This window comes from Anoplopoma fimbria, chromosome 20 (assembly GCF_027596085.1).
Source record: "Anoplopoma fimbria isolate UVic2021 breed Golden Eagle Sablefish chromosome 20, Afim_UVic_2022, whole genome shotgun sequence".
NCBI classification, from domain to species: domain Eukaryota; kingdom Metazoa; phylum Chordata; class Actinopteri; order Perciformes; family Anoplopomatidae; genus Anoplopoma; species Anoplopoma fimbria.
Window position 1 is genome coordinate 2,964,928 of NC_072468.1, and position 12,912 is coordinate 2,977,839.

General features: G+C 39.8%; 1 protein-coding gene across 1 annotated transcript in view; it reads left to right on the plus strand.

The window, feature by feature from the left end:
* col14a1a (collagen, type XIV, alpha 1a) overlaps positions 1-12,912 on the plus strand; it is a 115,546-nt gene that overhangs the window by 36,624 nt on the left and 66,010 nt on the right. The window contains exons 11-21 of the mRNA XM_054621031.1: positions 687-816; positions 1,104-1,249; positions 1,395-1,524; positions 2,836-2,975; positions 3,487-3,613; positions 4,940-5,079; positions 6,753-6,885; positions 7,377-7,412; positions 9,192-9,334; positions 11,530-11,662; positions 12,741-12,863. Of these exons, the coding sequence (XP_054477006.1) occupies positions 687-816; positions 1,104-1,249; positions 1,395-1,524; positions 2,836-2,975; positions 3,487-3,613; positions 4,940-5,079; positions 6,753-6,885; positions 7,377-7,412; positions 9,192-9,334; positions 11,530-11,662; positions 12,741-12,863 (1,381 nt within the window). The remainder of the gene's footprint in view (positions 1-686; positions 817-1,103; positions 1,250-1,394; positions 1,525-2,835; positions 2,976-3,486; positions 3,614-4,939; positions 5,080-6,752; positions 6,886-7,376; positions 7,413-9,191; positions 9,335-11,529; positions 11,663-12,740; positions 12,864-12,912) is intronic.

A 12,912-nucleotide genomic window follows, 5' to 3' on the forward strand; every position in this document is an offset into this window, starting at 1 on the left:
GCACAAGCAAGACCTAAAAAGGGTCCTACTGAGGTCTAGGGACTGAGTAGGAGCACAGAAAGCAGGGTTTTGGCCAGGGTATGCTCTTTTTCCCATCATATTTACTACACCAATGGGAGTTACTGTATCTATGTGCTTCTAGCAAAGAGTATAGATTGAGCTCAGTTTTCCCTTAGATGCTGGTGGTTTCATTCATCTATACCTCTCGCTCTAATCCCTCCTTTCACCACTCCCCTGAACATCCGTGCAGGTGAAGAAGCATCACTAGAAATTATACTCTGGCTGTCAGAGGCACCTGCTTGATCTTTCCAGAACATTTGACCACATAAACCGTTAAATATTTTGCTCAGCTGGGTTACGGGGACCAGATGTTCTGGAGCCACATGTAAGGAAACCTTTCCAGCTGGCTCAACCCGGAGACCTAATCTGTATCACAACTGTAATCCATACAGATCAGAATGAGAAAATATTATTTTGCTTTAGACGGCTTCCTCTCTCTTTCTCTCCTTCTGTTTTTCATTTTTATCTTCACCAATTTATGCCTCACTTTCCATTTTCCCTGCCATTCTTTGTCATCCCCAACCCTCCCTTCTTCCATCTATTTCTGCACCCCATCCCTCTTTCTGTCCCTTCCACCCATCTTTCATGTCCCCCTTCCTCCCCCCACTCACGCTCCTGGATCCCAGGCGGTAGTGGACGGTAGTGAGACTTCAACGGTGTTACAGCATCTCAGCTCTCTCACTGAGTACCATCTGGCTGTGTTTGCTGTATACGCAAACGAGGCAAGTGACGCTCTCAGAGGATCAGAAACAACCCGTAAGTTTATTTTTACACACAAATGCACGTGCCGAAATGTACTTACAAACCTCACACCAATGCTTCAGTCAACATCTGAGATCAAAAGTTGGTAATAATGGCTTAAAAGTTTGACAGCCACTGAAATCAGGCATATTGAAAATGATCCGCTCATGATACATGAATATAAAATCATCCAGGAAGACAAGACAATAGGTTTTTGATCAAGACAAACTGAAAAGATTTGTTTATTAGTATGATTCCCCTTGATTTAACTGTACTATCTGTGTGTTGTTGTGTGAATGTAGTGGCCCTTCCCACTGTGACGGCCCTCCAGCTGTTTGATGTGACTCACAGCACCATGAAAGCGAGATGGGACATTGTGGATGGAGTTTCTGGTTACCTAGTGCTGTATGCACCTCTTACAGATGATGGAGATGTAGACGAGAAGGAGGTAGTGAAAGACAGGAACTGACAGTAAAAGAGAAAAAATATGTTGTATAGATAAATGCTTATTTAATTCACAGCAACTTGGCAGCTGAGTGTCCTAAGTTTTCTTTAAAATGCTGTAATGTTTGCATTTGTTTCTTTTTCCCCAGGTCAAGGTGACAGATGCAGTGACAGAGCTGGAGCTTGATGGGCTGACCCCTCGCACTGAATACACCGTCACTGTTTATGCCATGTATGGGGAGGAGGCGAGTGACCCTATGACAAACCAGAAATCTACATGTGAGTAATGCCCACATACCATATTTAACTGAGCTCCCTCATTCTGAACCTTTAACCTTTATATAGTCCTTTTTTCCACACAATGGTTACATCCCAAGTCTCTTATTTGTCATTTCCTCGCTCCTCGCTCCTCACTTGAACCTGAAGTTGCTCTGCTCCGACATGCTCTTATTTCTACTCTGAGGATCGAGGAGAGAGGAAGGAACTCTGAGGAGCTATAATCAAGGATACAAGAGAGCAGCCTTCACGGAAGTCTTTTGAAGCCGACACGCCACCTCATTGTTTATCAGCTATTTGGTTGGACGCTTCAGCTGATGGGATGGATATGATATTTCTCAGTATCAGTGATTTTTTTCATATCAAAGTGAAGACACATTGCAGATTAAACTCAAGTTTTATGTTTGATTTGTTTTCTGATTCACCATCTGGTTAAGAATAAATGTTAATTGAAGTTCTGAACAACAAAAGGACCACAAACTATTTTCTTCATTTATTAGAAAGATTTGTCTCTTCATGATCTGTTATTTCCCCCAATAACTTTTATTATGGATACAATACAAGTTAGAGAGAGAGAGCAGGAGAGACTGTCTGTCAGCAAGAAACACCTTTTACATAATTTATCATCACTTTCGTTCAGTCACATGGGGCTGATAATTCCTGAGCGTCGGGTTTGATGAGATGCATCATTTAAATTTTACCCGAAACATTTAGCATAACAAATACTTTCCAGGGTTCAAATGACGCCATAATCATATTCTGGGTTATTTCATAATGATTTCACAATCAGAATTTTAATACATACATATTAAAAAAATGAATAAATAATATGAACTCATTCTGCCAGTAGAAATCAATCCTACGCTGATAAGCAAGACACAGAACACAGTATATATACACAATGCAGTTTGTTAAACAGGCTACAGAGAGAAAACACTGCTGCTCTGACAGTGATGATAACTTTGTGTCTTTATTAGTATTAGTACTGTGCATATATGTATTGACACAAACTCCATCAAAAGTCTCTACGATGCTATAGAGGAAAGGACGTCTATTTTCTCTAGAAACATTTTTCCTTGTTTCCTCTTTCCTCGCATGGTTTCCTTGCGCCTCTCCATGCATCCCTGGTTGGAAGGACTAAGACGCAAGGGAAAGACGGAAGTGACGGAGATGTGGATACAATTAAGAGACTTGGGATGCACCCAATGTCTTCTCTTTGAAAGTCTAAAATTCAATCAATCAACACTTGCTAACTATCTCTCTCTCTCTCTCTCTCTCTCTCTCTCTCTCTCTCTCTCTCTCTCTCTCTCTCAGTACCACTGAGTCCCCCCAGCAACCTCCAGTTCTCTGACATCACTCACAACTCCGCCCACATCCGCTGGGACCCCGTGCCCAGAGGAGTTAAAGGTTACCGCATCATGTGGGTCAAGACAGATGGACTTGTGACTGAGGAGGTCCGTGTGACATGTTACTACATGATTTTATGTTTTTAAGACGTCATTTTATGGTATGATTATATCCGACAACATTTGAATCTGTGAGCGTCTGTGTCTTAATGAGAAGTGATGAAAAAAGTGAGAAAAGAGGAATGAAGGATAGTACAAAGAAGAGATTAATTATGGGGATTTTATCTTAGTATGAAAAGGTCGGACTAGAATGAGTTTTGAGCACTGATAGAAAACATCTTGGAAAATATACAAATATTGCATTACACAGAAGTGATGTATGTGTTTTTGTTTGTGTAAGGGTGCATGAGCGTGAGTTGGATAAACTCCTTAGACTTGCATGTAAAGTAAAAAATTGCTAACTCGTTACTGTTCACAGCAAGAACTTGAAGAAATCTTTGCAAATAACAGGTTTTAGTGGATTTATTGCCTTTTAGCTGGCTGTGAACAAATCTATTTTTCTATAGGCATAACTTTATTTTTTGTGTGGATATGTCATGTGTTTCTCCGTGTTGTGCAGGTGGAGGTGGCTCCAGTTAACTCTCATGACCTCAGTGAGTTAACGTCTCTGATGGAGTACTCAGTGGCCATCTTTGCCCTGTACAATGAGGGCCAATCAGAGCCACTCACAGATGGATTCACCACCAGTAAGTTGCTTTTTGACTGCAAGGACATATAATAAGACACTCTAGTTTGTTAGTTAGTAAGTGTATTTCTGGCACCAGTCGTAATTAGGAAGTAGATTTGTTCATTTGTTTTTATCGTAGTCTAATTTGTCTTACACAATTGTCTTTTGACATTTCCCTAACGCCATCTTTGCCGAGGATAATTTTGTCTCAATTTCCTGAAAATAGTTGTACTAAATACCATTAGAAGGGAAACCAATTTTTTTTCTCTTCGTGCCAAACAGTGTTGAATTGTATTACCCCTACTGGTCCTTCTGCTATTTTGGCGGTGTGCCCATCTCATTTACACCTCGGCATAATAGCCCAGTCCCATTAAAAGGTCATTTTGCTGTCCCTTACTACTCCGTCACACTAACAGATATTGATTTGTAGGAATATCCCTTTAAGCAACAAGCAGTTGGGCTCCAGTGCTGAGTCAGCTGAAAGAAATGTATTTCTGGCAGGCAACTATTAAACTATTCACTCTGAGGTCCCATGCTGATTTGTATTTATCTTCTAGCAAACTTTATTCAATGGACCAGGTTTCAAAAAAGGGAGCTTCATGAACGGACACACAATTTGATATCACTGTTGATGTTTTTTGATTGGAGGTTTGGAAAAATGATGGGAACCTGTATGGTAGAGTTCACACCGAAAGTGTTGTTGTAAGTTAAGATAATTGCTGAACAAACAGTTTAAAAATATGCAATAAATTAGCCCCTGCAGTGAGGAAAGTAGCAGTTATATCCTGGTCAGTGATTGCACCATGTTCCAAACGGAAGACAGCACATGGTTATATGGCTTTTGGCACACTATTTGTTGCATAGTAGTACATACGGTAATTTAACTGTCAAATGTGTTTCACCATGTTCCAATGACTCAAAGCTTGATATTTACTCTGGCTGGGTCCGACCACAGTGAACGTTTAGTTCCTTGCAGCTGTAGGTATTTGGGGAATCAAATGTTCAATGACAACGAAAGCTAGTTTGTATTAGCATTTAAACAATCATGATAAGTGTGGTTACACCACAAACGTTTCTAGCAACATTTCCATGAACATTGCATCAAGAAAAGCAGTTGCAGTGCCAGCCAAGCTTCCTTTAGTCAAGTTATTTTTCTATTGCCTAGTAATGCAAGACATGTGCTGCTTAGTGGGAGGTATCATGAGAAAAAACTATTGCAGAACACTATGAAATGTCCCCAAGACCTATGGGAAACCAGAACATTATTGGTATTCAAATGATAATTTGAAAAGAGGAAAAAAAAAGAAGAAAATGTTAAAAAGTAAAACCTTTCCCTTCCTCTTAGCTCCAGTTCCTGGTCCTTTGGATCTACGCTCCAATAATGTCGGCACAGACAGCTTCCAGGTCAGCTGGGATCACTCAGCCAATGACATCGTCCTCTACAGACTCTCCTGGGCACCATTCACAGGTGGCGAAACAAAGGAGGTCAGTACCAATGAAACATGGGATGTGAAAGGATTTGTTTTAGAAACAGTTTTCTTGAATATGTTTTGTCACCCACAAGAGGTGAAATGTGGGTGACAGTGAAGGTCATCTTCACAGATCATGTGGACAGTCTAAAGACATGAATCTTTAAGTATGAGTCCTTGGCGCAGCTATGAGCTAGTGTCAAATGTGCATTTTCACATCGTCAAACTGACAGATATTACACCAATTTATAATTAGATTTTTTCATTTAGCCGGGTTCCAAGTATTATCTCCATTTCCAGAGGAAGAAGTTGCTGCACTTTATATGCTTAGATAATGAGGGAGCCTGTTCTCTATATACCCACATATAAGCTTAACTACAGGTCTGGTAAAACCCCTGGCATGGCTGAGTGTACATAAGGCTGAATATGTATAAGGCTGATTGATTGATTGTAATGAATAAATCTAGAAATTAATGGCTTGGGTGTTTTATTTCCATGATCTGGGTTTTAGAGACAGATGGGTGGTCGTGATATAGCCCTTAGGTCTGTAAGAGTGTGCGTGTATATTTGTGTGTGCATGTTGTGTGAGTGTGTCTGTGTATTTGTGTGTTTAGCTGAGAGTCATCAGAGCTGAAAATAACACTCTGGGGAGTTGGAGAGGTGGGCTGATAATGCTACCAGCACAGAGAAAGGGATACATGCAGCTTTTCTCTGTCTCTCACCCACATACTCTACATATGCACACACACACACACACACACACACACACACACACACACACACACACACACACACACACACACACACACACACACACACACACACACACACACACACACACACACACACACACACACATTTACATCCTCCACCGACCACTTTGTATTGTTATGTCTGAGAGGAGATTAAACATAATAGAGTCAATCCGCCACACAGACTCACAAACAGAGTGAAAGATTACCCAGATTTTAACTTTGTGTGAATCTAGAGCTCCATGAGCAGAGTACATTGTATCTTTGTTGATCAGGCTGTTTTCTATAGCTATATTTGTTTTTCTTTGCATCCTGATACCTTTTTGCAAGCAGATTTTGGGTCTTTCTCTTCTGTTTGTTAATCAATAAAATGTCTGTTGAACTCCCCCATTTAATCAGGCAAATACCACAGGACAATGCTGTAAAATAAGCAAATATATCTCAATAAATGCAAGGAAATGTAAAAAGAAAAGCAAGAGAATGAATCACTAAAGATGGACTTCCTCCTGGGATGACCCAAATTGCCCGTCCCACTGCTGAAATTTGCATGTAATTGTGCCTCAAAGGGCTCTGTAAAGAAAGAGATACCCTCACATAATATGGTTATTAAGTCATTAACAGTAAATTCCAATTTCAATGTTGCTCTCCATGAAAGCAACCTGTACTTTTGATGACCTCTTTGTGTTTACTTTGGGGTCTGACTCATTTTTGTGTTGGACAAATTGTAGTAGTCGTTTGGACTCCTGCAGCAATAGTTGATCCAACTGGCTACGCTGTAATATTCAGAGGAAACCATACCTTTCTGAATTACTCATTATGTGTTGATCATCTTTTTAAGTCCTACAATGGCCTTTGCTTTTGCTCGCCTGAAGAGGATATTGTTGGAAGTCAAATGTATTCGAAAACTAAGACTTGTATGTGTGTTTCTCTTTTGTAGGTTGTCCTGAATGGGATTGATAACAGTTACACCCTGACTGGTCTGAGTCCGTCGACTGAGTACGAAGTTATGTTGACGGCTGTATTCAAAGATGAATCCGAGAGTGATACCGTCTCTGTTATAGAGACCACATGTAAGTGACATTAGACTGTTTGATTGGCAACTTGAACGGCTGTTGTGTTACTAACTCAGGCAGCTGTAGTATTTGCGTTATCTAATCAACACAATACTTCAGAAAAGTTAGAATCCAAAAACTTTTTCCAGAGACAAGAGAAAGAGAGGAGTGTAATTTCCTACATTCAAATCCCCTTGGTTTCACTGATGTTAGCCTGTGACCTTACTAACCCTCTTCACAGAAGTGCCACTCTCTGCTGTGAATGACACACCAGCCCAATCACATCTGCCTTTTAGGTTCATACAATTTGCATTTTTTCAAAGTGTGACTCTGCATTAGCCAATTTGCATTGATTTGTTTGTTGTAGCTTATCTCGGAAGAAGAAAATCAATTTTCCCGTCAATGTTTTGTTTTGTATTTCTGTCTAATTACCGTAGTAATTGATACATAGAGTTGTTGATGAGAGGTTTAATCAAATTATCTGATTTATGCTCTCTGTGTTTTCCCAGTGGCCGAGACGACAACGATTGCTACCACAACCACAGGTAAGGGGTGTCCAAATTGCTTTTGTGCAATATTCCAAAAATGTCACGAGTAAAAGAAGCATCACACTCAATGTTGTACAGGTATAATAATGGCAAAGCACTAACTTGTGAACATGTTGGATTAAAACTGGGCAATGAAATGTATGATTTCTTAATGTTTAAATATCTTATTTAACTATTTTTCTTGATTGTGCCCAGTGGGCAGCAAGCTAAGTTCAAGTGGTACTAAATAAGTGGTAATAAACTATAATTTTGAAAAGGCTGGACAAATTTGAGTCATGATTCAAGTTAAGGCAACTGTCTAGAAAGTCTACTGCCATAGAAGTATTAAAGGCTTTACTAGTTTCCAGGATATGCTGATGCTACCAAAATTCTTTCCTTAGAAGAGTTTTCTTCTTGGTTGCTCATTTAGTCTCTGGAAGCAAAACCAGAATAACTGAATGCATTTATATGGACATGAATAAGGGTGTATGATCCATTTTTGGAATATATTGTTTATGTGTTTGAGTATGTGAACACCAAATCCTGTTCACGAAAAACAAGGATAAGTCCTTACCCCATTTATGAAAAACCCAGATATGCTAGTTGGAGTATTGCAAAAGAAACTAGGATACTGTTGGATGTATACATCTTATTCCGGTTATTCAGCGCCACCAATTGCACTGAATAACTGAAATATAATAACAAAAGTCTGAAAACTGAGTTTTTTGGATAATAAATAAGAATGCATATCTTCATCCACTGTGGATGAACACAGAGCAGACATCTTTTGGCGATCAGAGCGAAAAAGAAGTTGTCAAGTGGTAGTAAATGTACAGCGTAGTGTTTAATATTTACCTTTGCTCTCATCTCTATTTAGTTTATTTTTGTAAATATCACAGCTTGCGCAATTTAAATGAAGAGATCAGTAAATGTCTTACTAAAATGTATCATCTATATTCATGTCCATGTAAACACACTCATGGAGAGCTTAGAAAAAAGCTCTACTGTCTGTTCTGACTAAGGTTGAGAATGAAAAACTCAAACATTGATTACGTTCTCCAGCAGGATTCACTTTATGAAAAAAGTTTGGAAGATGTTTTACGTTTTTATAAATGTATTTACCAAGTTGGCTTGGAGACTTTAGTTCAAACTTCATTTTCTCAGAGGCGACCCGGATACCATCTGGATTGTGTTTCGTAGGAAAAACAGACAATCCTACAACTAACTGAGTCAGAGCAGTTTCTCCACTCAGGGCTGTAAAAACATAAGAAAGCAGCAAGCAACAAACTCATTTAATTCCCTGCTCACCATCCTAGAAACTTTAAAATGCACATTTGCTTTTTAAAATTTCAAGTGCTTCTATGAAAATCACAACTTACATTGGCCAGCTCAAAGACAGCGAATTACCTGTTCAAGAAAAAAAAATCAAGGCTTGTAGTTTCAAGCTGCATTATGTATGGAGCACTCACACTGATTTCATCCGCCCAGCACAGATTAGGCCTTAAAACATGTCTTGTTGGGTTAAAGCTGTTATCAAGACTAATGAGACACAAAAACCTTGTGTTGTTTCAAACTCTAAGTAGTGTTCCTGAGAAAAAAAATGCTCCATCTGTAATGAATGTATTATCCTGCACGTCAAAGCAGTCTGAGCATATTAGCACTTTGACAGTAGCTGTTTTTTTATCCCATAAGGTACTGAACCACATTAAGTGTGGAGAAAACGTAACTTTAATCAAGCTCTGTGTATATTTATGTAATACAAATCCTAAAGTAACTGTTGTTGATGTGGTGTCACAGTGGCACGTCAGGGTGTGAGAAACCTTCTGCTGAGTGACGAAACCACCCAGAGCATGAAGGCATCATGGAAGCTGGAAGACCCCCATGTGGAAAGCTACAGGGTCTCCTACGCCGACCTCAGGGGCAACCACAAAGAGGAGTCTGTGAGTTGATCAAGTTGGGAGCTTTAACTGTGAAAATAAAATCATTCACAAATAATAAAGTGTAGATTTAGAGGTGTCAGGGCATTTACTGTGTGTGTGTGTGTGTGTTGCAGTGAGTGTTTTGGGATTTTGATTATTTCTCTCTATTATGAGCAATTTTTATATCCATGCCTGTAGTTTGTAAAAAATCCCTTCTTATGATCCTCTGCTACTTTGGGCCTTGTAGCTCTCACACACATGTACGTAAACACACACAGACGTCTTCCCTGGTGTGTTCGGAACACGGATGAAATGTATTTGACAACACTGGAGTTGTATACGAGATCCTTGTTAATTCACACCTCCAGCCAACTGGATGGCCCTGCAACAGTCGGCGTCGGGTCATCTGTTCCAATCGAAAAACTGATTACACTTTTAGTCCCGGTCTGCTCTGCTTCTCCGCCCTGATTCCTCTATCTGTGGTAAGAGCCCTTGAGCTCAGTGCCATGTACGGACCCTGATCCCTGATGCGCACGCACACACATACACACACACACACACACACACACATCACAAACTCTCTCGAACAGTTCCTCTGTCTCTCTGTTTTTCTGTTTTCCCTCCCTCCTGTCTTCTCTCTCGCCACCTCCCCTTACTTTCCTCCTCTCGCGCTCTCTTCCCCTGCCCCCTGTTTTAATTTCCCAATGTGGTGTCAGAGCTGTAGAAGATGGAGAGGCCAGGCCAAGCCAGAAGACATTCCATTATCTTTTCAGCAGCCATTTACCTCACTGGAAGCAGAGATGGAGGGCAGCAGAGAAAAGAGCAAAAGAAACAAAGGGAGGTGGAAAAGAAACAATAGCTAACAAAGTGGGAGAAGGGCTTAAACCTGTCCGCTGGCTGATAAATAAAGGGTCGTTTCAGCTTGCTCCTGTTTTTGAAAGTTTGGATGTGTTTTGATCTGGATGCTTGTAAGAGACAGATAGAGGGCAAATGAGACAGCATAGACAACTTTTTGAGTTTCATAAGCTTATTGTGTGTTTGTGTGATTATTATTGGGTGTGTGGGCCTTCCTGCTTTGACACTGGCAGGCGTTTCAGCACCACAGTCAGAATGGACATCACCTTCCCTCTCAATGGCTGTGAGAGATTTAACTGGCCTTCCCTTAACACACATCTTGCTCTCTTTCTCTCTGTGCCTCTGCCTCTGTCTCTTTCTCTCTGTTTGACACACATGCAGGCCAACAATTGGCTGGTGATCAGTGCTGTAGAATAGTTAATTTCCCTGCTATTGTTAAAATCTTGTTTAGGACAACGGACAGATGGAGGTTAGAATCTTTTTCTGATGTGCATATCAAATATTTTTTGGGTTTACAAAATAAAAAGTTTGTTTAATTAAAAGCAAGAGAAAGTTGACTTTTATTTTGGACAGATCTCACAGTCTTCCTGAGCTGATAGTTTGCTCAGTTGTCACAAAAAGGCAGATGTTGAATAAATGAACTGTAAACCTCAACTCTTAACTCAACATGGACAAAGGTGCTCAGAATAAAGGACATTTAGAAATCTGTAGTTCCATGACAATTTAGCAAACTTCATATGTTAAAAGGTGTTTAAAAGCAGCCATCTGGATTTTTGTCATAGTGTCAGTGTAACAATTATTACTTTTTCAGGACTCTTTGTTTGACATTTTTTGACAAAGAGATACCTTAATTATACATAAGAAGCCTTTTAGAACTTAAACAAATATGCAATAAAAGAACAAACTTACAAATAAAAATGGAAAGACAGCAGTAGCTAATGGTTTTTTTCTCAGCTCTTTTTCTGCCTCACATTTGGTCTTAACTGACTTTGTTGACTAAACTGAAGTGAGCAGAATACTTGAACAATCCCTGAAGGTATACGTAGCATTTAACAAACACTTTCTGTTTACCCTAATTAACCCCAGCATAATCTTTGCCTTCAAATGTCGCTTTAAGCCAGCAGAGAAGAGCAACTGCTATATGGTGCATATATCCTGGGTTGTGTGTGTGTGTGTGTGTGTGTGTGCACGAGCGCGCACATGTGCGTTTTTAATTTGTATGCCCCTTGTGTGTTAGGCTGTGTGCAGTTTAGTCCCAAGTGAGCAGAACTCATCAATGCTTTACAGGCAACTGTACAACACCTTCAAATTTGCCCTTAATGTACGTGTGTGTGTTTGTGTGTGTTTGTGTGTGTGTGTAGGTGTTGGTTCCTGGTGTTCAGATGAGAGCAGTGCTTCAGCCGTTGCTATCAGACAGCCAGTACAAAGTGACAGTCACACCGGTGTACGGCGATGGACAAGATGGCATCAGTGTCTCTGTGCTGGGTGCCACATGTAAGCCTTACAAACTACAAACACACACACACACACACACGCACACACACACACACACACACACTCCTATGAATTATGAACCAAGAGGGTCAACTCTCGGTTTCTCAATTTTCATTTTACAAAGATGCAGCTTACATTTTAGGAGAACACACCTTACAAAACAGAAAGCTAATGAAAATTAATTTTATTTCAGCGAGCAGTTCATTTGCATTGCATTCATTTAATGATAATTTACGCTCCTGAAGGAGAATATGAATTAAAGCGTTGACGAATACTAATTCGTTCTTAATTGTCTTAATGAAGGCCGTTCATAATTACAGCACCCCCTTTCATTAATGAGAACATTACATTATTTAGCATAGCACTAATTGATTTTCTCAACCATTCTGTTGATTATCTCTTATGAGCAGTAGTGATTGTGTCCGTGTTGTACAGAGAATTGAAATGTCAGGAAAAAAACTATTAAATGAGGATACTTTGCTTGCCACATTGCAAATAAAAATCTCTTCTCAGCTTGGAAAGCAGCACAGTCGTAAGTCAGAGCCAAGCCATACTTGATGTAAAGTGAGACATGATTTTCTATTTTCTGAGGGAGGAAAACTGTCTTCTCTCCTAAATCAGAGTCTGTAGGAATTTAACTCCATTAAGTTAACTAGTTATAACTCAAATGTAACCAGTCCTTTCACTTTTTAGACAAATAATGTTACCATGATTTAAATTTCACTGATTGTTGAAAAGGATATAATTAAACCATACTGACCAAAAAGTGTCGGTAGTGCAGGATTATAAATCTGTCAAGTACCAAAAGATGGAAAAACTGGCATCAAATGCCTCCTCGGACTGATTTATTTTAATTTATTGTTAAAAAAAATGTGGATGTTAACATAGCAGGATTATAAATACTTTTAAAAAAATCGGCTTTGCAAATGATTGAAGGAGGAAGGGAAAGCACATGAAACGTTTGTTAGACACAATGCATTAACACTCAAAGTAACTTTTCTGTTAACAACAAAACTCCATAGGCCACCTTTTACTCAAGTTCGATTCTTATCTTCTGATGTTGTTTGTGGTTCTGCAGTACCCCTCCTATCTCCTGGAAACCTACGTGTGTCAGAGGAGTGGTACAATCGCTTCAGGGTCACCTGGGATCCACCTCAGTCGCCGGCAGTGGGTTACAAGATTGTATACCAGCCCATCTATGGTACACGCACACACACACACTCACAGAGGGAGGAATTTATGCTAATCGT